This window comes from Mesocricetus auratus, unplaced genomic scaffold (genome assembly GCF_017639785.1).
Source record: "Mesocricetus auratus isolate SY011 unplaced genomic scaffold, BCM_Maur_2.0 Super-Scaffold_100022, whole genome shotgun sequence".
NCBI classification, from domain to species: Eukaryota; Metazoa; Chordata; class Mammalia; order Rodentia; family Cricetidae; genus Mesocricetus; species Mesocricetus auratus.
In genome coordinates, this window is record NW_024429203.1 from 12,129,517 (window position 1) to 12,154,726 (window position 25,210).

The 25,210-nt window shown below is 47.1% G+C and overlaps 1 protein-coding gene across 1 annotated transcript in view; it reads right to left on the minus strand.

The window, feature by feature from the left end:
* The window catches only part of Fli1 (Fli-1 proto-oncogene, ETS transcription factor), a 118,293-nt gene that overhangs the window by 19,159 nt on the left and 73,924 nt on the right, over positions 1–25,210 (minus strand). The window contains 4 exon segments of the mRNA XM_040729884.1: positions 10,126–10,191; positions 18,235–18,438; positions 22,786–22,837; positions 22,839–22,941. Of these exon segments, the coding sequence (XP_040585818.1) occupies positions 10,126–10,191; positions 18,235–18,438; positions 22,786–22,837; positions 22,839–22,941 (425 nt within the window).

Consider the following 25,210-nt stretch of genomic DNA (forward strand, 5'->3'; position numbering starts at 1 on the left):
TCCTGGACTGGATTAATAAGGGAATGCGGGTGAGCAGAGCAAGCACTGTTTCCTGCTTACTGATGGGGGATGCATGGCGACCAATGGCCTCAAGCTCCTACCTCCAGGACCGACCCCCATGATGATGCTAAACTGTGCGCCTGAGGAAACCTTTATCTCTCAAGTTGCTCATGTCAAGGCATTTTATCACAGCACTAATAAAACGGAACCATCGTTGCATGGAAACACAAAAAGAAATTTTAGAGCCTGTCCTCTGCCCTGGCTGGGGGAGGGGGCCAGTGAGAACAGATCTGCCTCGCTTCAAAGCAGTGTGGTGATTTGGGCTTCTAGTATTTAAAACAAGAACCATGACAGTACGAAGTTAATAAGATTTTATGGCATAGAATAATTGCTTCACAAGAAGGTACTTAATAAATGTATGTTATAATTGTTATAAGGGGAGGATATAAGAAAAGATAGAAACGGCAAAGTTGAGGGGGGATGGAAAAGCATTTTTTTTTCCTGGAAGGCCACTGTTCTGCATGGGCACAGACTGAGGGCCATGCTTGGAGTGGAGTTAGTTCATAAAATAGCATGTAGCATCTGGGCCCAAAGTATGAAAGGCCACTGGTCCCTTAGTATGGACATCTGCATGTTGAGACTTCCTCCCTTGTTACTTTAGGATGGGACCAATGACAGCTTCAGAGTGGATTGCATGAAGTGGAAGTCAAGGCTAGGTAAGAGGAGGGAGGGGAGGGGAGCGGAGAGGAGAGAAGGAGAGGAGAGGAGAGGAGAGGAGAGAAGGAGAGAGTACATCTTGCAGTTCCCACAGGAGGCAAAGCTAAACAACCAATGTCCCAACTGGAACTGTCTTGTAGGCTAGTTTACAGTGATCTTTTGGGGGAGTGGGTGAAGACCCACTCTTCACCTGCCTATACAATGGCTCCTATCTCCAGCATGCTTTGGTTACATGAGAGGACAATCCATCTGGACTCTGTTGAATACTAAATTGGAAAAACAGTAGATACAAACAAAACATCTTGAAAAAGAGGCAGAGGAGACTAGAACCAGGTAAAGCCATAAGGCCTAGGTCTCTGAACACATCAAAGGTACCTGGGTGTGGGTGGAGTAAGCTGGGGAGGCAGTTCAAACCTTGATTGAAGACATACTAGGTAGAATTCCATTCAGACACAAGTGAGAAAACATGACCTAGGTGGCAAAGCTGTCCTACCTCGGAGCTCCACAGTTGCCCCGAAGTGCTGGGACTTAACATACGTGGGCCCTAGCAGATGAATCTGGGTTTCAAATATGAGCATACTGGAAGAGTCGGTGGCGGCTGCACAGTTCCTTACAATGCAATGTCAAAGTTCCAAAGGACCCAGCATGGCTTTGCTTCCAGGGACTGTAGAGTTCCTCTGAGCTCTAGGCAGTCACCTCTCCCGTGCCAGGCTGCAGCTCGAGGCTGATGTGACTATGCATGTGAGTCCCTCTCTTCCTAAACATATTCACTCAAACTTATGCTGAGGACCGTGGTCAGTGCAGGGAATGAGTGAGTGTGTGTGTGTGTGTGTGTGTGTGTGTGTGTGTGTGTGTGTGTGTGTGAGAGAGAGAGAGAGAGAGAGAGAGAGAGAGAGATCTACACAAGAAGAATGTGTACATACCTAACACCAGGATAAAAGCCCCCCAGCCCAAATGTACATAATTATCTTGGTGCAGGGGTTAAAACTTCAAATCTTTTGCTCATTAGCCTTGAACAAATTTACACTTGTCTTAGGAAACATGCAAACTGTTTCCAGTAATTCTGAAAGACTGTGTGCTCGTCACCATATGACCACACGTGTGCAATAACAGCACACAGCACACCCGTGGAAGGGAATAACGGTTCTTTTACTTAGAGAAAGGAAGGATAATGGTTACTTAGAAAGTGTCCCAGACAAGCTGTCAAATTGAATTCAGAGAGTTGGAGTCTGACTCCAGGGCCAGGCTGGCTGGCTGAACTCCCCCGAGATTAGGGTTTCCTGCCTGCCAGGGCTTAGAGACAACGATTCTTTGTTTTCTCTCTCTCTCTCTCTCTCTCTCTCTCTCTCTCTCTCTCTCTCTCTCTCTCTCTCTCTCTCTCTCTCTCTCTCTCCTGTCTCTCAAAGATAAATAAATAAAAACAAAAATAAAAAATTCAACACATCTCTGAAAAAAGGTCAGACAATCAACCTTGGAATTTCAAAGAAAACAGCTTTAAAAACTGGAGAGAGAAAGCAACCATTTATCCATAATATCCGTGTCATAAATCTTGCCTCTGGACCACAGAAGTAGCTGGGAAATACACATCTGCACACCCTCACCACACACCAGCACACACACACACACACACACACACACACACACACACACACACACACACACACACACACACCACAGCTCATGTCCATCCCGGTTCCTAGGCTCACTTAACCTCCCCACCCATAAACTCACAATTTGAATGCTAGGCTTCCAAAGTATGAGCCTAATAGCACATCACCCTCGTCTACTGTAGATGCCTGAGGAACAAAGACTCCTTACTCATTTAGATTTTCTCCCATCCGCACAAAACTTCTCTGCATCTTTAAAGCCATGGAAAAGAGAAAAGTCGAATGAAGCCTGCCCTGGGGTCCATCACTCTGCCCGAACAACCTCAGTTCAGCTCCATCACACTACCCCTTGGCCTGAGAATTTCGAGGCAAATTCCTGGCTTCTGCTTCTGGCCCGTAACTGGGCTTCCGGTCTCCCCATGAAATACCTAGGCACATTGTCTCCCAGATCTGTGGAAACCACAGCTAGAGACCTACCCAAGGATTCCTCCCTCATACATGCCACCCATTGACACTTTGTTCATTTGCTTAGGGACTTAACCTTTTCAAAAATACACCCTATATCACACAGGGCTCCATGTGACAGTGCATACACACATACCCCACACTCGTTACCCCTTCATTTGTATATCTGTGTCCAGCTCTTCCAGCGTCTTCCACATCTCACCACAAACTCTCTAATGATAACATCCAGAACACCAATGGGGAGGCTGTCTGCAGGGGGCAGCAGGGCGACCTTCCAAGACCATACTGTTCGTCTCTGAGTCTGTTTGATTGGCGTCTCTTGGTTATCATATTTCCAGCATCCAGGAAGATGTAGTATATGGAGCAAATCCCCCCAAAGTGGAGGAACCAATGAATGACTGGGAGAGGAGAGGATGAGTCACAGATTTTGAGTTCATTCCTCACTAAGGTACTGGCCATCTGCATCATTTGCATGAATATACAGGGACAGAGAGATGGCCCAGTGGATAAAGGCACTTGCTGCTAAGCTTGAAGACCTGAGTTCAAATCCTAGAACTTGAGAGAAGGGACTAAGTTTACATGAGTTGTCTCTGATAGCTACAATAGAGCTATGGCATATGGAAACACCCATATCATACATTAAAACATTACAAATAAAAGGTTATAATCTTATACAGGTAGCTAGTGGTCAGAACTGTTTCTGGTCATTGACTTTTTCAGGATAGTGTGTGACTTTGGCTGGGCCCACACATTTTATGGCCTCTCATTTCTTGCCATATAGAAGGTATTCAGGAGATTTTCAGCTGTAGCACTCCCTAGGTTTTGATTCCTTTCTTACCCTCAGAGATCTTGAATGTGACAAGTGACTTTGCATTTGTGAATGTGGTTTTATGGCATTTCTTGGTGTTTCATAGGCATCTCTCCCTAGGAAGTTTTCAAGCAACTTGACTATCTCAGCTATGGTAGAGCATCCTACACAGTGCTGCACAACCCATTATACAGCGCAGTGTCTTCCCATCAGTAGCAGTTGGTAACACTCAAATATATTGGGCTATTTTCCCAGCAATAATGTTAATTACCATTATAATTTTTGCCATAAATCACAATAATGTGCTGTTATTAATATAATTTTATCAAGCACTTTTTGGTGTGTCAGACATCATGCTGACTCACAAGGGTATGCAATTACCCTCATTTTTTACGGGAGGAAATGGAGTGTTGTGGGCTTAATCGGAAATGTCTCCCCCAGGCTCATGTTTTGGATGCTTGCTACCCAGTGGGTGGTACAATTTCGTGGAATCTTTAAGAGATAGAGACTGGCTGGAGGAAGTGGGTCTCTAGGGGTAGATCATTAAAGGGTATAGCTTAACCCTTGATCCCTGTCTAGCTCTTGCCTCCTGGTCTATCACCACATGAATGCCCACTACTACATGCTGTCCACCTACTACGTGCTGTCCACTACTAAGTGCTGTCCACTACTACGTGCTATCCTCATCATCAGCACACACTCCCATTCCCCATGATGCACTGAGATTTCTCCGAAACCACAACGTTTCTATCCTTTCCTGTTGTGTTATTTCTACTGGGTATTGTGACCGAAACACAAATACTACACTGAGGCAGAAAAAGCAAACCCTTGCCCATGGGCACACTGTAGTTTCATTAGCACGACACCGAAATGGAAGGTAGTGTCTGTCTATCTTAGGTGAACAGAAGATATCCGTCAACGAATGTTTAAGATGTTGAGATTGTGGGGGACGGGGAGGGGGGAGAGAAAGGGAGCTGGGCTTGACATGTGAAGCAAGCTTGTTTCTAATTTAAATAAAAAAAAGTTTGTGCAAAAGAAAAAAAAAGATGTTGAGATTAAAATGTGGGAAGCAGCCACCAAAGGAGCAAAGAAAACCTGTGCTGGGTTGAGTTCTGTTCTGCGTCCAAACAAGGACATCATGTAAGGAATACTGTGACCCCTTGTCCTTATTGCCCTGATCTGCAGAATGGGAACAAAAAGGTAACAGACCTGCGGTCTCATGGTGATGGTGTGAGGCACAAATGGATAACGGATGTGAAAACGTTTGGTAAATAATCAAAGGCTACAGAGAAGGATTGCTCGTCCATGCTTGGCCCTTGTCCTTGTTATTCTTGAGAGGAGAAGCTCTCTCAAGTATACCATGGTCCATAAATGCCAGTCAGGCATTCTGCATACGGGACACAGAGGTGATTTAGTCTCCTCTTCTCAATCCTTGGCAAGAAAGGAGACAGACTTTTTATCCATCAGTCAAGGTAGCTGCCAGCGATGAAGCTTCTGCAGACCATCCGCCCTTGGCAGCTGGGGCAGCGGTTTTCAGTTTTCACATCTGCATCAGAGGCTCCAGGTGGGGGCTAGGAGCTCTGCACTCCACCAGCCTGTCCTTGGCAGTTATGAGTTCCAGGAGTTAATAAACAAGGAGCTCCATACCCTCTGCCATTTGCAGAGTTAGAGGTATTTAGACAGATGCCGGATGAGAGCTAAGGAAATGAGGGCCTTAGGCGTGAAGAGGAGTTCTGAAGAGAGTGGCTCACTCTCGCCTGTTGTGGGGCTGGTGGGCACATGGCAGAAAACCACAGAGGATCTGGGAGCTGGGACCTTGGGCCTGCAACCCAGGATCTGCAGCAGCACTCCAAATTGCAGCATGCAGGACTGGGAAGAGGAGAGAGGAGTCAAGCTTAGCTTCTAGATCTTCAGTATTTGTCCATAAACTCAAGTTAGCAACACCTGGTCTCTCCTTAGAGGGCCAAATGAGGACACAGAAGTAGGGTTCTGGGATGTCAGATGCTACACTCATGCCCAGTTGTCAATCACAGCAATAATGACATTATCAACGGCAAGTGTCATTTCGCTCACCAATGCTTACAATCAGTATACAATCTGTCTGGGATGACCTGGGGACATGCAAGGTCAGAAGGAGCCAGAAAGACCTGGAGTAGCCCTGAGATGTGCTGGTCACTCTTCTTCTGTACTATGAAGCAGGGCTCATCAAGCTAGGTAGCAGGCTAGGAGAAGTCTGGAGAACTTAAGGAAAAAATATTCCTAGGGCTTTGTAGGCAGCCAGTAGAGACTTAGAACAAATCCATTCTGTTAGGGCCTGGGCATCAGTATTTGTGTTTATTTTTTGCATTTACGTTTTTTAAATAGAACCGACCATTTGCAATGCTTTCAAGTGTCTAACTCAGCGGCACCCTGAACGCTCCAAGGCAGGGAAGTTGTCACCAGCTTCAGTCTCCAGTGCCATTTCTACTTCCAGTCAACCCAAGCCCTTCTCCCTGCCTGCAGTCTCTGGGAGCCAGCCCTCATTTCCATCCCGTGAGCTCCAGGGCTCCTGGTTGCTCCAGAGAGGGGAGTCCAGTCACAGAGGACTTGTCCTAGGACATCAGTGTTTCACAAACTCTACAAGGGGCTCTCTGTGCAGTCAAGACCCAGGGTAGGGCCAAGTGGAGGCTGTGTATGAACTCATTTCTGGAAAGAGAGCAGAGACGTAGCTGGAGGCGGCGGTGAAAACGACAGGGACGGAAAGGAATGCTTCAGAAGTTCAAATGTCTGCACCAAATTGCGTTTAAGAAAAGATAGCTAGAAGGGAAAGACTGTATTTTTTGAGAAGGGACTTTGGCAACGAGGGCTATTAAATTATACATGCTTTAAGATTTTACAAATTACAATGTCTATGTACCTGCTATTACGAAGCATATATGCAATATGTGACAATCAAAGTCAGTGGCGTATCTGCCACTTCACCACTGAATTCCTAGGGCCGGGGAGATGGCTCATGTGGCAAAGTGCCTGTGGATCAAGCATGGAAATCCAAATTTGGATCCCTGGCATCCATTTCTAGCCTGCTGCAGTGTGGGTCTGTGATCCCAAAGCTGAGAAGGAGAAATTCTGGGCTTCACTGGGCAGCTAACATAGCTCAGTGGATTAAGTTCCAAAGTCAACGAGAGACCATGTCTCAAAAAAATCAGAGTGGAAGGCAGCCCAGGGAAACACCTGACATCAACCCCTAGTCTCCACATGCATGTGAACATATGTGTACACGCATCCACATGTGCACGTGCACACACCCTCAAATATGTAGTCACACGTAGACAATTGTTTTATTGGTAGTACCCAAAATCCTCCTACTGGCTGTTCTGAAATATTGAATCAATTATTGTCAACCATAGTTTTCCTACTGTGTTCTAGAAAATTTTCCTTGGTTCCAACTGCACCACTGTCTCCACCAGCCACTCCCTCCCCATAATCTTTCCTTTCCTGTCCTTGTCAGCCTCTAGTAACAACCACATCTCTCTCCTATGACAGTGACATTTAGTGAAGGGGGATTTTCCTTGTCATACACCGAGGAGCCACAAAACTGTTCAGGCAGCTACCTCCATCTTGTCTCATCTTTCTTTACAGAATGGAAACAATAACAGCTGATTCACAGAAAGGTGCAAAGCCCAAAAGGAAGTATGTGACTTGCCTGTCACACTCCCAAATCCTATACATAAGCGACAGCTCTGGCTGCTGTGGAAGTGGGTGCCAATAACTTCTTGTCTTTGTGGATTTTTTTAAAGGACATTAAATTTGAGAATACTCAACAGCTCCATCTGGGGTCAACTGGGACCCTCAACATGTTTAAGCACACAAAGATCTGTGGAAATTCATTTTTTGAAATATCACCTTACTTTCTGCATGAAATGACCTTTCCATATCTGCAGTTAGTTTTCCCGAGAGATGGTCTAGAAGGGTGGTCATGCTGATCTGAACCAAAACAGCATTGTGGTTGCTAAGTACCAGGAAGACGCAGGGACAGACATCGCCTCCTCTTTCCTTTGTGCACGATGCCAGCCAGCACCTGCCCTTTGTGGGGCAGGGAGCAGGGGCACCCGTGGGCACACGCCCAGCTCCGATTTGAGTGCAGCGTGCGCCTCTTATTTAAGAGAGACGGAGTCAAGGTGGCATTGATGTCTTCTATTTCTTTCTTCATTTACTATTAGCAGAAATAAAGATAGCTATTAGGGAAGAAGAGAGGCCGTCGTGAGGTGGGGGGGGGGTGAAAGGGAGTGGGGGGCTGTTAGCTTTGTATTGCTAATGTACTGGGTTTTGTGGCAGGCTGGGTTGTTCAGCCAGACTACCTCGAAAGGGGAAGGCAGCCGCTTAAGTGGAGGGCTTGACTGGGGACAAAAGATGCACCTGCAAAGCCCAAGCTTAATCGTCTCTAGAGGCCAGGGCCGAGGCTGGGAGATAAATGCCCTGCACCACCTGAATGGGGCAGCCGGAGCGGTCGCCTGGATGCTGCAGTCAATTCATTTCAGAAGAGTCTTGCTACCCAGTAGGAGCTGGCGGCTCCTGCAAGCTAACTGAATGAGGCAGCAGCGAGACAAATGCACTCTCCACACAAAAGGGCCAGCGGAGGAGGGGCTCGCCTGGCAGGTAGAGCAGAGGGTCAGGAGCTGGGCCGGACTTCTCAGCAGGAAGGAGTGGGTTTGCAACACATTTCTATGTCTCTAAACCAGTTTTTTTTTTACAGCCTAAGCCTGTATTTTAGCCCACTATGAACAAACAGCACATTGGTTTTCTCTAGCCCAAAGTCTCATTGGCTTATTTTGACGGTACCAGCATGCTACACTAAATCTCAATTCAGTGGTTCAAAAGCTTGCCTTTCCTTCCCCCTCCTTCATGGTCTTCCCTCATTCCCTTTCTTTCTTCCTCTCCTCTCTTCCACTCCCCTCCTTTCCCTTTCCTCCTCGCTCTCCTTCTCTTTCTCCCCCTCTTCATTGGTACTTTCCCTTCTTTCCAAGCCTGCAAGCTGTAGCCCTATTGTTGTCAGAAGCCGAGAGCTCTAGAGTCTGTGATTGACCCTTCTTAGAGCTCTGCACCTGACACCGAGTCTGAGAACCTGGATGTGATGAAGCCAAGTGACCAGACCTCAGTGTCATGAAAGTAAATATTCTCTGGTACAGATCACCAGGCTGTAGAATGAGTGGGCAGAGCTTCAGTTCTCATGACGAATTAAGTATCTGAATTGGGGAATCAGTAGCCAAAACAAGACTAGGTTGGGTAATAGAGAAGAAAGGAAAAACAAAACCAGCTAAAAGCAGACTCATTATATTGTATAATCCTTCCACTAAAGGTCCTGGTCCTTATCAAATCATAAGCTGTATGACTGAAAGTGTGGTCTTGAGGGAGACGTTTGGAGATGTTTGGGATTCCGCTCCCTTCATAGCACATGAGACACTGGAAGCAAATGTTCTCTTTCCAGAGTCTGGCCTGCAACAGTGCTGAACCCTTTTTGTCTCTGTCCAATTTTGTAGCAGGTGTAGGTCAAGAAAAAGTAGGGCGGAAGAGTGTCTGTCATACTCCCGTCGCCACACCAGCCCTGCTCGAAAGTTTTCATTTGTGGACTCCTTTTGTTGCTATCAGAAGATTTGTTTTCACTTTCACTGGTTTCTAATAATTATTTGATTTCACTTTTCCCCATTAGTTAACCAGATATCATGAATGATTCATCCATTTAAATCTTAAAATCAGACAGTATCTGATCCAATTCTGCAATATTAATGTCATAAATAAATGAGCAAGTTCCTCTCTGTGTGTGAGTGTGTGTCAGTGTGAGTGTGAGTGAGTGTGTGTCAGTGTGTGTGTGTGTGTGTGTGTGTGTGTGTGTGTGTAATGCTGGATCAAACCCAAGGCCTCACACATTCTGGCAAGCATTCTCCTGACTAGTTGGAGCTTCAGCCCCTGCTGATGAAGACTTTGAGACATTACTTTGAAGTTCACTAAAACCATTTTTTGAGACTGTTTTCTTTCTTTCTGACCAAAACCAAATGAATGGTTTGATTAAATAAAGCCAAACTAGATCAAACTAACCTATTCTAGACCAAATCTTCAAACCACCACTTTAAACATGAATTGACAATGCTAAAATTTTTTTAGAAGAAAACCCCCAAAACGAAACTTTACAAGGCAGACACACATTCCATTATCTTCACCAGGAGAGCCCCCAAGTGTCAGCTTGGAAAGTTGTCAGAATCCATTTTTCTCTGAAGGCAGCACCCTTTTCTTTTAGGGCCAATGTCTTTAAATTACATTATCGTGATGTTTTTATGAACTATTTCAAAGCTTCTCTTGTAATTTTGAAGCTTGTGGCAGGAGGAGGGAACACATGTTTCTTAGAATTTTTTTTTTAATTTTATGTACTAGAAAAATAGTTTGCTGAGCAAGACATTGGTGTCCAGACCTGGCATTGTCCACCTGCTTGGACAGTATGGAACTGTGCTGTGTCTGGTAGTGGGGGGAATGTGGACACACGGCGGGCAGACTTACCTTCCTTGACACTCAGCCGCGAGGACTGGTCTGTGTGGGAGGTTGTATTGTAGGCCAGCAGTGAACCTGAAATAAAGGTAAAAGCTAAATGTCATGCTTCAATTTAGAGCTAGAAGGTTCCCCAAAGGTCTCTGTGTGAGAGTCAGGCTTCCTAGTATTAAGTAGAGGAGGCTTTAGATATGGGGCGAGTAGGAGGCCTGCCGATCCTTGAGTGGTCTGCTTCATAAGCGGATTGGGGGACACCACCTCTGGAGTGGTGATACTGTGATAGGAACTTCCCCCCAGTAGCTAGGAAAGCGGAACACAACACACACAGTGTCCCACACTGATTCCTCTGACATCTCAGTGTGCTGACGTATGGTCTTCTATGAAGCTTTGATGCAAACATCTCTGTATCAGACTCCAGGGAACCCTTTTGGAATGGATGACTGGTTTCTTGTTGTCACTGCATGTAAAACACATGCTCCTTTCTTTCCTAAAACTAGATTTGTCCCTTTGTTTAAAGTGAACCCAAGAGTTTTAATTTGTAAAATGGAGGCATTTTTGGGATTCTTCTCATGATTCTCTTGGGGACGTTTTGAAAAGCCATCAAAACCAGGGCTGGGATCTGCTTTGACAAAGGATAGCATGAGCTTAACACATGTGTTTGAGGCTAAGAAAGCCATTTAAACAACTCCTGTCCCTAGGGCATGTGGCCAAGGGGACTGACTGGAGGCCAGGCTGGGAATGGCTTGTTGACTTGTCAGTCAAGGAGGGTCTCAGAAGCAGAGTGTAGTGTGTGTCCTCCCCCGACCCCCACGAGTGTTCTGGATGAGTATTCAGAGTCCAGGGCAACCAAGGACTCCTCCTGGAACATAAGACTCCTGCCTTAGGTACCTGTCCTTTCTAGCTCTGAAGTAGCTCCCAGATGAAAAGCAGGAGATGTGCCATTTAGAGACCACTATATGCTGAAGTGCAGATATTTGGGTAGCATTTTTTCAGTGACACACCCACCCAAGAATATCAGTGACAAAGTGACAAGTTCATTTTAGTGTAGGCTATCCTACTTAAAATAGCTAGTTCATCTGAGTATAGATCCATCAGCCTAGCTCCTCTGGATCACGTGGCCCTCATCGATACTGGGGGAAGAGTAACACCTACTGAACGCGGATGTCAGCTGTGAGGCTCCAAGGAAACCAAGTCTAGAAGGTGTGCAGCACAGACCTTCACTTGTCTGAAGTGTTCAGTCGCAGCTAGCCATTCTCATGACTGCTTTTAGTTACAAAGAATGGAAACCCTTTACACAAGAGCTTGCGGGCACTGGCCTTGCCGCCTGGAATTCCAGCTAGGAATGGGTTCTACCGCAACAAGAAATAATCCTCCGTGACTGGACAGAGCCTCAGAGATGGAAGCAAACGTTCCAAGAGAATACCCAAACCTCTCAGGGGTAAGACCAAGAATGTCTGTGCCTCCTTCCCAGGCATTCTCTCCCTCAGGCAGAACCTCGCTGCTACAGCAAATAAAGAAAAATGATGGGCTCTGAGCAGCAAGGAGTCATTAGCACAACGCCGGGCCAGAGACAGGGCTCAGATAAACCACGTTTATTAAATTTCTCCATGGGCAGAGTTCCTTTCTGAGCACACATGAAGCCACAGGAAACTCCCAGAATGCCAAGAGAAAGGGTCGCCTGACCTCCACAAAGCCTGCATGAAATACATATTTCATGGTAACCTAGGGGAGAGATTTTGCCCCAAGACTGTCTTGGTTCAAGTTTCACTGCAGGAGAGGAAACCTCCATGGGGGAGGGGCTGGCGTCTCCCCAGGGATACAAGTTTTCTTTTCATTTGTTTTTATTTTGCCAGGTCTTCAGGCTACCAAGGGTGCCTCCTGCATACCCCCCTTTAAGGCAATTTGTCCAGTTGCAGGAAAGTCCTTCCTGGAGTCTGGCCTCCCACTTGGTGGCTTTGGGTTTCTTCTTCTGGCTTTGAGGCTCTGACCCAAGCTTTCCGAGTGCCCCTGAATCCTGTAGTTTCCCTACACAAACAGCCTCAGTCAATGGCTTAATAGGGCAGCCCTGCTGAATTACATTTGCACTGCCAGGCACACACACACACACACACACACACACACACACACACACAGTGTGTGTGCGTATGTGTGCATGCACGCCACATGTCTGTGTGTTCACGTGTGAGTGAACTCCTACACATGCAGATGTAGGTACCCTTCCTCAGGATATATCCATCTTAGTTTTTTAATACAGAATCTCTCACTGGGACCTGGAGTCAGCACATTAGGTCAGGCTGGCTGGCTAGCAAGGGGTGGGGGATGGGGATATCCACTTGCTTTCACTTCCCCAGAACTGGGAACAAAGGTATGTTGCCATCACTGGCTGTTTTACTTGGATTCTGGGGACCAAAAGCAGGTCTTCATGCTAGCATGGCAAGCACTTTCTCAACTAAGCTGTTTCCACATTCTCTCACACACTATCACCTCGTTCTTGCAGGAGCCACGCCTACTCTCCTTCCATAGCTGAGATCAGCATTCAGAGAAGTCAAGTCCGAGGCTTAGGACCACACAGACAGGGACACAGGGACAGGTTGGACTGACTGGCTGCTCTGTAAGACCTGTATTCCGTTCGGAAGCTGAAGCAGCCTTTAGGTTAAACCAATACAGGGAAGATGGGCAAGAAAGCGTGGGTGTTTATTCCAACACGCCAGAGGTTCAGACAAGAGGATCACTCAAAGGGTTGGTAACAGATCCACAAAGAAACTCTGTCTCAGAAAGATGTAAAGAAAGAAAGGAAGGAGGGAAGGAAGGAAGGGAGGGAGGAATGAAAGGAGGAAGGAAGGAGGGAAGGGAAGAAGGGAGGAAGGAAGGGAAGGAGGAAGGGAAGGAGGAAGGAGGGAATAAAGGAAGGGAAGGAGGAAGGAAGGAAGGGAGGAAGGAAGGAAAACAAAGGGCGTTGGAAGGCAGATGTAGGTGCCTTGGGCTAGTTGTGCATTGCAATTGTCATAACTCCCTGCATGCTATGCCTTCATTTAAACTGCTGTCCACTCAGTCATTATGCCTGTGTGACAGGATACATACATGTGCATATATGTGTATCTGTTGATCTGAGACACATTTGCTCTACAATGCATGAAGCTGTAGCTGCTGAGCGTGGAGTGGCCTCTTCCAAGTAAAGAGCTTGAGGACAAGATTAATTTTGGTTTTTCCTTTTCTTTCTTCCTTTCCTTCCTTTCCTCCTTTTCTCCTGTTCCTCTTCCTCCTCTTCTCCCGCTGCCTCTTTTCTTTATTGAGACAGGGCCTCAAGTATCCCAGGCTGGCTTAATATTCATTATATGGTCCAGAATAATCTTAAATTTCTGATCCTTCTGCTTCCACTTCCCAAGTGCTAGAGATAACAGGATTGGGCACCAGACCCAGGCTATAGGGTGCACAGGATCAACCCCAGAGTGTCCTGCATGCTAGGCAACCACTCTACCAAGTAAGCTACATCCCTAGTCCAGCAAGGTCATTTTTCTCTTTGGGGTCCATCCTAAACTGGATTTCTGGGATCTGAAAGGAGGTAGGAAGGGGCAGATGGGAAGGGGCTTCACAGGCCCGCGCTTCCTCCGGCTCTGTGGTCTCTCTAACTTACTTTTCATCTGGGACACCTGGATCAGTGGAGGCGAGGGAACCCGTGCCAAAGCCTTTGTCTCTGCCTCCCTTCCTGTTACCATAGAACCCAGCAGCATCTAAGTCCCTAACCCCAGGCGGCCAATAGATTCCTAGCTCGCTTTCTCTGTGCTTAGGGCAACCCTGACTGAACACTGGGAGGGCAGAGGAGGGGAGTTGGGCTCTCTATACAAGAACAAATGGCCAGCTACTGGTGAGTCTGAGGCCACTGGCTCTTTATCTTATGGGAATCCTGCTCTCCTTTCCCCGGGCCAGACTTAACACTTCCTCAGCTTAATGACTGGGCCATCACCTTTGCTCCACCATCTGAGGCTGAAGGTGGGAATACCTTAGAAGGCAAAATGTGTTTTCCATTAAGTTTAAATTAAAAATGGGAATCAAGATTGATATCTTTTCTGGGGTGTCCCTGTCACTTGATGTATTTCATCCTGTGGGTCTGCTACTGTTTTAAAAATGCGGTTTCTTAGTATGTTTCCCAGGTCAGACCCAGATGGACATTCCACCAGTTCCTTTGAAAATGAAAAGGGACAACAAAACCCCTTTTCTTCTGCTTCTGGCTGTTCAGCCCAGGAGCTTTTGGGCTCCTAGACATCCCCAAACTCCCCCCAGTGGCCCTGTGGCTGAACTGTCAGCTAGGGACAGACAGCCCTGCTTCTCCAAGGTCAGCCTCATTGCTCTTGGCAAGGGAAAAGACAGCTCTCACTTGCCACATTCTCGACTGTAAACAGTGCCTCTCTCTGTCCAGTGGGTGTGTCTAGAAGATTCTGGCGGATCTGTCAATTACACCCAGAGTTTGGAGAAGAGAGGAGGTTCGGGTGAGCGAGAGGGTAGGTTTGGTTTAACTGGCATCAATCCAGGAGGTTTCAGAGGAGTTTTTGGAAAGCCTGTATCTGTTGGTACAGTACAAATAGAAAGCTTTGTGGGGAGTTGGTTTGGCCCTCGAGGTGGAGGCTGGAGATGAGGTTAGCCCGGGTGAGGAGAGGGAGACAAACCCAGTGCAGGTTCTCCTGCGTCCACATCCTAATTCAGGCGTTTTCAAACGTCTCCCACCAAAGTTGGCAGGTCCTCTGCAGCAGTGACCTTAGCTCAAGCTGGAAGCTTCAATGATTCGAGTCTCAGAGGTCAGTCCCGAAGCTAGACTGCCTCAGCTGCTTTGGCCAATGCACAGGGATCGCAGAGTTGTGTCCATGGTGTCCACGAGGGGGTGTCCTGTCTATATGTAGTTTGTGACACTGGGGCTGGTGCCTGCCTGAGCCTTGTTCCCTCAGACATTCCAGCTCAGCTCCAATAACTGTTGGCACCCTAGTCAGTTCCAGCCCCTCCGTCTTCCTCCTGATGTCACGCAGGTGCTCTATCCTGAACAGCTGAGATGCCCAGATGGGAAGATCTGGTACCTTCAGGCAAGGCTCATCCATCCCGAGGGTGTAGAGGGGGCTCAGGATACTTTTATTTCTTTCTTATCATGGGAAACTCCTCTTTAATTTATAATTCAGCCTTGAGAACTTAAAGTATGGCTTTCTTCCTAGACAACAAGAAGAGGGTAGGTCTCTTGGGAAAGTAAATATGATGTCAGAACTGTAGAAGTGTCTTCACCCATTGAGCCATCTCACTAGCTCAGCTTCCAACAACTCACGCTTTGGCTCCTCCTAGGTTCTCTAGGGCTGACATCCCTCTACCCTGTGTCCCCCATCCGTGCTGAGGGACTCAGCTCTTTCCCCTCTACTTCTTGCCAAAAGGGGGAATGTTTAGGCCCCTAACTGTTTCTCAACACGACGATGATGCTGAAAAGCAGCAAACATTCCTCTTACCCAACCTTGTGTCAAACCCTGGCCTTTCTCTTAAACATGAAACAGCACTTGAAAGTCAGTCTAGAAAAGCCATAAAGACTTAATAGCATGTTGAACAGCAGGAAAAAATTCTGGGTCACCATAGAGGTGGCAGTGTCTGATATATGGCTTTCTATAGGGTTTACACAGACAACTAATACCGATAATCAGTGGGTTCTAGAAGGCTGGAACTCCAAGGTAGAAAGTGTATTTAAAGAAGAAAAGAAAAACAAATCAGAAAAAATTCCATATGAATCATTTTAAATCTAGATGCCTCAGAAGATTATTATAGTCTCTGCTGCATTTTAGAAAATGTAAATTTAATGCAACTACTGTAATTTTTACTTTGGCCCACAGACACAGCTTTCCACTCAACTTTGTGTCATAAGCACATCTCATGTTTTACCACAGTAACTATCTTACTACCAGAAAAGCTCTCCTATATAGACCTACTATTGCTGGCACCATCCTCTAGATGCAGGAAATTTGTCCTGTGATTTCAAAGGCTTTCCAAATGCATGCTGGTTCTACCTCTTCTCAACCCTGGTAGCTTTCTCGCAGTAGTCCTCTCTCTGGAAACATTGCTGTATGGCCTCATCCATAATGTTTACATGTATTCTTAGGAGGAGAGAGAATCCACAGTTTTTCTTGCTATGTTCTACCCTCCAAACACCAAACTCTGCTCCTGCTTCCTCTCCAACTGCTCACCCCTTCACCCCTTCTTATCTGCCCTTGTAGGCGGCCACCCAGGGGTGATGGTGAGCACTGACAGATTCATTGTATTCCTGGGCCTTCTGAGAAGCAGGTATCTGTCTCATGTCAATGTTTGTGGCTCAGCTTCTTTGGTGACAGAAAGAAGAAGTGGGGACTTGGGCTGTTTATGGGTGGGTCAGAAATCCAGGCCTGGAGGTCACATGGTCTGAATTGGCTTGCCTCTTAGGAAGTCCAAATGTTTTTGAACATGTTGCTCGCAGGCATCCACCATGAAATCTAATATTATTGAGTCCTTTGTCTGGAGCTCACTGAGGCCTCTGTCATGTCTTGTCCCTCGAGGATCTCTCCACCTCCGTCACAGTAGATGCTGGAGGAGCCTGAGAGTCAGGCTGTGCTCTGTGCCGCTGGCCTCTGCTTCCCAGGATCACTCTCTATGTCTACTGTATCCCCTGCCCACCCCATGTGGATCATGGCAGAACTCTGTTCAAAGAGACTTCTGTTTTGTTTTCCTTTCATCAAGCATTTAGAGGCTGAGAAATACAGATCATTGTTAAATGTTAATCATCCCAAAATTAGAGAAGACTAGGTAGAAAACAGCCCCCTTTTAAAATTGTTATTTCTTGGACTGACCTCATATTGCAGCAACTCAGACATGAGGTCATTGCTGTGGGGCTAGCATACCCTCTCCCAGCATTACCAGCTGCCTTTGAGAGGTGGCTGGATGGCCCAGAGGCACTGGTGGAAACTTCCAAATACATTTATTTTTGTTTTCAATTTTCCAGCCAGTGTGTGTTGTCCCTGCTCTCCATGGCACTCTCTTACACTGAGACCATGGGTTGCAATGACAGCTATTAAACATTCAATTGAGACGCAGTACAGCGTAAACCAGCCCAGAGCCCATGAGCCCGTGTAAAACAGCCCCGCAGTGTTGTCTGGGGTCTCAGCATTCGAAGGGGCCTTAAAACCATCAAACCTTCCCAAAATTTAACTCTTGCAATACCCCTGGCAAAATAGGCCATTCATAGTGGACGGTGCATCTTGTTCTGCCCAGCCTCTTTTTGACATCGCTATCTATAGGAATGCCTTCATGCAGAATGAGCCCATATGTGCCTTCCTGTGGCTTCAGCTCATCTTTGCAGACCACTGAGTATGCCTTCAGCACTTGGAGATAGCATGGGGATAGAGCCTGGCATGGATTTCGGGACAGTTAAGGCTGAGGTCACTAGCAAGTCCAAAGGGATTCCGTTGCATCTCTATTGAAATCCACATGGAACTGGTGGCTGCTTGGCACTAGGGAGCCTCCTGTTGAATAACTTCTTTATTAAACTTTCCCTCCCCAAAGTTCTCTCTGCTGTCCAGGTTGTTCTGGGAAAGCTTCCAGTGTCTCCTAACAAACCCTTGCCCCCAGCTATCCTCCTTGCCTTGTGACAGTGGGGAAAGCAGCCCTTAGGGTAGAGGTGGGGTATCAGAATGACTAGATCCCATATCTAGTTCAGAGTTCCCAGTAAGAACTCTAATGTTTCATAGAAAACTTCCAATCAGAGCCTCTATCTCTACAATGCTGGGTAGTGGAAGGTTCTGGAAGAGAGATCTTCCCAGAGGCTATCTAGTCTATGTTGTCATCTTCCCCAGGTTCAAGCTCCTTGTGATTTTCCTTCCTTCCTTTTCTTTTTTTTTCTTTTTTCTTTTTTCTTTTTTTGCTTCTGTTGACACTCCTGGATTGGGTCTTTCCTTTGTGGGATTTGTAGGAACTCATGTGACGTTGACAAGGTTTCAGTAGTAAGGGTGTTGCTCCTTATCACATGTCCCTGGTGACTAGTTATGAAAGTATCCACCTCCTTCCCCTGGGCTGGTTCTTGGGGACCTGGCAGGACCTCCCCCAAGCCATGGGAGCACATGGTTCACTTACTTTCCCTGAGGTAACTGAGGTGTGACAACAGCACTTCGGTGTTGTAGAGGGAGGTGCCTCGGAGGAAGTCGTCCTTGTTCATCTTACACAGTTCCTTGCCGTCCATGTTTTGGAAGAAGGAGGTGTCGATCTCCATCAAGCCATATTCCTTTATGGCCCACTCTAGCCACTGTCGCACGTGCTCCTGTGTCCACAGTGTGGGGTCTGCAGAGGAGAGATGAAAACTATCAGCATGGACGCCTGGCTCCAGCAGCCCAGGCTACCCTTTGCCCTGCCTTCTCCACCTCTTCCTGTGGCTTCTCTCCTGGTCCTCTCCTCCTGGACCCCTCTTTTCTCTTCCTCTGTCTTCTCTCTTATCTCTCTCGGCCAGCTCCCCTCTCTTCTTCCACCTCCTTTTCCTCATCTGTTTCTCCTTCTCTCTCCTCCTTTTCACTGTATCTTTATTCCCCCTTTGTCTTTCCCTCTTATACCTCTCTCTTTTCTCGCTCCCCTTCCAGATGGTCCCCCTTGGAACACCCTATCTGGCTCCATGGCATCTGGTAATGCCTGAACCACTTAGCACCGGGAAAGGTTCTTAGCAGCCTCAACATACCCTGACAGGATGCTATTTTAAGTTTTTGGAGGGCAACTGAAACCTTGGCCTAAGAAAAAATGGCACTGAAATGAAAATAAACAATCCCGCAGGCACACTGACCAATGTCTCTGGAAAGGCGGGCCATCTGTATCTTAAGAATATTAATGAGTACAAGGAAGCACACTGATCCCTCAGATGCCTAGAGAAGACAAATATGTACACTTGTGCTTTTCCCGCAATTCATCTGGGCAGCCGGAAAACCCAATGATGTTACTGTTTGACATAACCCTAATCTGGGCTTCCTCCTTTCAGGGCATAGCTGTATTAAGATTTCAACCAGACCATCCCTAAACATTCTGAGGATATTTAAATACTTAAAGATGATAGATGGTGCTATAGACAGAAACCTCTTTAGCTGTGAATGAGCAAGAAGGACACAGGCTCTCACTTGCCTTTTTCCTCCCCTCTCTTTCTCATGGTTTCCTGTCGTACCTTCTCAGGCTGAGGTGGGAGATGATGTTACAAGTGACAGGCTCCCACAGGCATGGTGGTACATACCAATAACCCTAGCACTTGGGAAGCTGAGACAGGAGGATTGTAAATTTGAGGTACTCTGTGCTACAGAGTGGGTTTCTCCCTCTCCCTCCCTCCCTCTCTCTCCCTCTCCCTCTCCCTCTCTCTCTCTCTCTCTCTCTCTCTCTCTCTCTCACACACACACACACACACACTCTCTCTCTCTCACACACACACACACACACAGAGAGAGAGAGAGAGAGAGAGAGAGAGAGAGAGAGAGAGAGAGAGAGAGAGAGATCCATCACTATGAAAATGCAGGCATCAAAGCAGTAAGCAAGAAATGAGTTTGTGCTGGTAGTTCATGGCGCCTTGGGTAGAAGGTTCTGGGGTGAATTTGGAGAGTGCCGGGAAGCTTCCTAGAGAAGAGATGGTATTTTATTGCAGGGCGTTCCAGCTTCTGCTTTTCTGCTTGGTCTGTTTCTTTTAGCATGCTTATTTAGCAAGAAAACTTGTGCTCCGTTTTAACCAACTCAACATTCCTCTCATTCTAGAGCGGGTAAAAGCTCTAGACGCAAGAGGAATAGGGTCTAAATGGTCAGCAAATGGCAGTGGGGAGGAAGCCAGGTGCTGGGATCTCTAGGGGTTATAAAAGAAACCCTTGAGAGGCTGAGGGGTAGCACAGAAAAAAGTTCAGGGGTCACATGTCACAGCTTCTGCATATCATATCAAGAACCCAGGATGTACCTACCTAGTGACAGCACAACTGTGACATCCTACCACTGGCCAATTCTTCGTCTGTCCCATCTTCTCTATCAAGGGAATCTACAAAATGGGCTTGTTATACCCATTTTATAGATAGATAGGGATTCATGGAAGATTTGCCTTAGGAACTACTGCTGGGGTTCCTGTAGAGGGCCTCACATAGTTGGAGAAGCAGGTCCCCTGAGATTCCCCTCAGTCTTGTTTTGTCAGGATCCTGCCTTAAGTCATTTGGAATTGCAAAGCCTTGAGCCAGAACCGAGATTTCATCTGACCCTCAGCCCACCTTGAATATGTGTGTATTTGTGTTCTTCCTTTAAACTTCTGGTTTTGTTTTTAATCCCTTTACTTTTCAATTCAAGCAAGGGCTGTGGGTAAATGGAAATCTCAGAATACTAAAGAAAGACATCCCAGAGGGAGTTGGATTATGTAGCATATTATTTCATCTGTAGCTTCTCCCAATTCCTTACTTGTAGAATCCAAGACTGAGCATTCAATTTTATGCTCTATATTTTATTTATTTTATTATTTCCTCTCTTTGCTTTGGGCTCTATCACAATGCTAATTCTCTCCCTCTCCAGCACCATGAATTATAAATCTTCCACTCTGGATCATGCTAAACTCTTCCAAATGTATTTCCTGGACGACTTAGCCCTTGTTCCTTCTCATCTCGATGTGGAAATGGTGATTAACTAGAGCCCTCATTTATATTTGTCTTAAAATCCCATCATAAATTCAATTGGTTGTTCCACTAATGTTTTATTGCTTTGATTTGTGGACTTGCCCAAAGGAGAGTTTCCCTTGAGTCCAGGATGCTGACCTGGAGGAAGCCAAACTGTGTAAGGGTAATGCTTCCAGATCTAGCCAGTGAAAGAACCACCGAGCAGATCTGGGCTCGTGAATTCATTATGCCAAATGCTTTGAAGCAGCTTGATAAGAATTTATGCTATTTTCTGTTTTAGTGCTGTGGTTAAGTCAGTCCACTGAAGACCAACCTTTTGCCAATCCACTTGAAAGCATTTCAACACCATTTAAAGAGTAGAGAGTCAGCCAAACAGCCTGGTCCCTATTCCTTCTTCCCATATGCCCTTCCTTATGACAACCAAAACAAGATGGTGACAATCACCTGGTTCTCAGGTAATCTCCAGGTCCCTAATTGTTCATGCCCTCAAGATTTCCTTCCTGTGCTGTGAGGCTGTAGCAGGCCTTGTGGTGTGGAGAGAGTTCCCATCATGTTGGTTTCAATATGATTTTACTGTCTGGAAGTAGGGAGAAGACCACCTGGGCTAACCATCACCAGATGGTCTACTGAGGGTGGTGACAAATCAATTAAATGGCATGATAATGAAGTAGAGGGGGCTATTTGCATTGTACCTGGCACCTGTGAAACCCTGCTAAATGAATCTCTTCTGGACAGGCTTAGGTGGCATACATCTGTAGTTAGTCCCAGAACTCAGGAGGCAGGGCCAGGAGTATTGCTGCAAGGTCCTGCCTACCTGGCTTACACAGGGAGTTCTAGGACAGCATGTGCTACACAGTGAACTCCTATCTCAGACAACCCAAATAAGCAAACAGACACATAAAACAAGTGAAGATCACCTTGCAATCGACCCCTATGCTGGAAGAAGTTGCAGCGAGGTGTCATTTAGTTCTATGAACTACAGAACAACACCCATGAGCTCTTCCTCTGCCTCTGCTTCTGTTATCTTCTACACTTCTGTGGTGTGGAGTTTAGCCCAGAACTCACAAATGTGGCTGTCACTCTAGGAGGGTAGTCACAACTTCCCTCGGAAACAAACACCCAGGACAGAGGAAGGATGTGCCCATCACAAAAATCATCCTTCAGACCAATAGATAAACCCCTCCAAACTCCCTCTGAGACATCTAATCCTTCTAAGACACAACTGCATCTACATGTTTACAAACGGAGGGAGCCAGACTCTCTGGCGAAGTTATTTCGGTAAGATTCGTTTTAGCCCCTGCCCTGTAATTCACTTCGTTCAAGCTCTGGACATTTTGCCCCTTCCCCCTGGCACCCACTCTAAAGTGGCTGTTTTCAAATTTCCTCCACTTCCAGGCAGCAGCGTATACTGGGGTTGGTTTGGGTAGCATTCATCCGATAGGCTGCAGGGTTTAACAGTAAACCCCCCACCCCGCATAACCAACAGCACCAATACCTAGGAAAAAAGAGGCTATTTCTACATAATGACATAACTTGTGGCACACACGTGGGGGCGTTCCGTTTGTTAAATATAGTTATTTCTATTTTAAAACCAAAAGTGCTGGCTGTAATTTTGGGAAGGTGGAACCTAGCAGAGGCCAGGAAGTACATGCCCGAGGGAAGGGTGGACAAGGGTGAAGGAAAGAATGGGGGTATGAGGCAGCCTTGCCTCTGCCCTTTGGGTAGGTTTAGTCCTGGGGTACCAGGCCACTCACGGAAAATCTGCCTTCTACTATGTTTGAGGGTGGGCTTCTGGAACCCGCTTGCCAGGGTTCTGCTGACATTTGAGATTCTGCCTTGGATGGCAGCTAGGGAGTGGGGGGGGGGGGCGGAGGGATGTGCAAATTTCTCTGGTTTGCATTTCCACGGAGACTGGGCATCTAAGTAGGGTTTCCATGTTCCAAGGAACAGGCCTACCCTTCCCTACAGCTCCCAAATAATGAAGATGTGGGCCCAGGCAGGTAACTGGCTCCCAAGGTACCTGCAGGCACAATGACTCTGCGCTCGTTGGTGGTCATGTTGGGAGGAGGGGGGGCCATTCTTCTCGTCCATGTAGCTATTATAGGTCATGGGGTTGGTTTCACCTCCGCCTACCAGCTTGTTACATTTGCTGACGCTGCAGTCCACTGGAGACTCCCTGGAATGAGAGAAGACAAAGATCAAAAATCGTCACTGTGGGGACATCTCTCTCCAGCTTCAGCAGGGTTGGCCAGTCACTTAGACACCCATGGGATAATGATGACAACGACGACGATGAAATCTTACTGCCACCCGCCATGTAGAACCCAGTCTGGTTCTGTCATAAGTACTGTGTCTCCTGGTTGAGTGCATTTCAGTGGCCTGCGGCCCGCCCACTGTGTCTGCAGTGTCCAGTTTCAGCCAGATTGCCAGTGACCAACACTTCCCGTTTTCACTAATCCTTTTTCTGAGACAGGCCTTCTCCACAGTCCTATAGCACTTTATGTCTCCCTCCGTTACAGGACTGAGCTCAGTATGAGATGGTCAGAGTGGCCTGTGCCCTGTCATCGCCGTTTCCTGATACAGTGTCGCCACTTGGTGGTCCAGCTACATCTATTGCACGTATACCATTTTAATGCGGTTTTTTGTCGGCCGTTTGCTTTATCTGGACCTCCCAATAACCCTTTCAGATCTGTGGAGCGCGCATTACTACATCCCCTTCACGGCTACCAAAGCGGAAAGGTGTGGTGACAGGCAGAGTCACGTAGCTAGTAAAGGTGGATGCAGGGCTCAGGTCCCCAGTGTTAAGCTTCTCAATGGAGTCTTCATACGGAAGAGCTGGGCGGTGCAAGGAAGGGGACTAGAACCCAGGACTGCCACCCTGATCTGTAATGACTCTTGTAATGTTTTACAACCACGAGCAGTCAGTTCCCAGAAGAAGCAATACGGACGCACACGAGAGAGAGAGAGAGAGAGAGAGAGAGAGAGAGAGAGAGAGAGAGAGAGAGAGAGAGAGAGAGAGAGAGAGCGCACAGCACCCATCTTGGACTAAAACAGCACAGCCCAGTTAGCATCTGATATTTGCCGCATCTGGCACTGAGCAATGGGCTGGAGAGCTAGATGGACAAGCCTCCCTGTGATCAATGGGCTAGCCTCCCTGTGATCAATGGGCTAGCCTCCCTGTGATCAATGGGCTGGAGAGCTAGATGGACAAGCCTCCCTGTGGTCAGCTGATGCAGCTGAGCACACACAGAACACTCTATGGATCCCCAGCGACCTTCAGCATAACACCATGGCACTCTCAGCATGCCAGGAGAGGTGCCATCCCGACTTGCCCAGCTGCAGGACCATAGCACACTCCTAGAAGGGACAGTGTGGGCTGTGGTATGTAATGCCAGGTGGCAAGCATCAACGTGGCATCCTGGGAGATGGCCAGTTCTCTTGAGGTGCCAAACCCAGCCTTCAAATCAAGGAGAGCCGACAAGGTCTAGATTACAGTGTGCCCGCTCGGCTTGCTAACCCTCCCTTAGTCCCCCGGTCTGGCTGCTGTCTACAGTGACTCTGCTCTGTGTCTTCCACAGCGGGCAGGAACAGAGCGAGAGCCCTTACAGAGGGCTGGGGAGCCACCCATCCCCACTGCCAGGAGAGCAGTCACCAGCCCAGGAGGAAGGGGACCAGTCCAGGGCTCCTGAGAGTCAGGCGGAGAGGGGAGGCCTGAGCACATTCAATAAAGAAAATTAAATGAATTTGTTTCTTAATCTGAAAGGAAAAAAATATTGCAGATCACTTATCATGGCTGGGAGATAAATGCTCCACTGAGATATTAGAAGGCAGACGGTAATTTTTTCCTGATGTCTTACCGAGGAGAACATGGGCTGAAAATGAAAATAAGATGTATAACTTACACATGTTAGAATTTAAGGTTTTACTATTTGCCTACTGTTTTTCCAGGCAGAGTACCAAGAACCAGCCGTCAGAGTCCCAGATTGTTGAAGGTTTAATGTCCCCATGGCAGTCGGAGGGGAGGCAGTAGCACGTCGGAGCTTTTCACCAGTGCTCGGCCCTTGGCTTCCGCTGTTGAACAACTTGGCTTGAGATGAAGTAGCCCCAGTCAGACCTGAGTGCTTGTGTCTAAGCTGAGCTGGCCTGAGCACTCTGCCCCACCCCCAGGAAAACTGTGTGCAAGCATGCGTACACACCTCACACATATATTGCACCACACAGCACACATATATGTAATGAAAGCATTCAGACTCCAGCTTTACTACATATGCACACCCACGCAAACAATTCACTATACTCTACACGCTTTACCACACACATCACATACACACTGCCAACACATATATGCATATCCATATGCTCTACCACATATACACATGTTCATACCTGTGTACACACACACATGCTACTTACACAGTACATGCACACACACATATACACATATC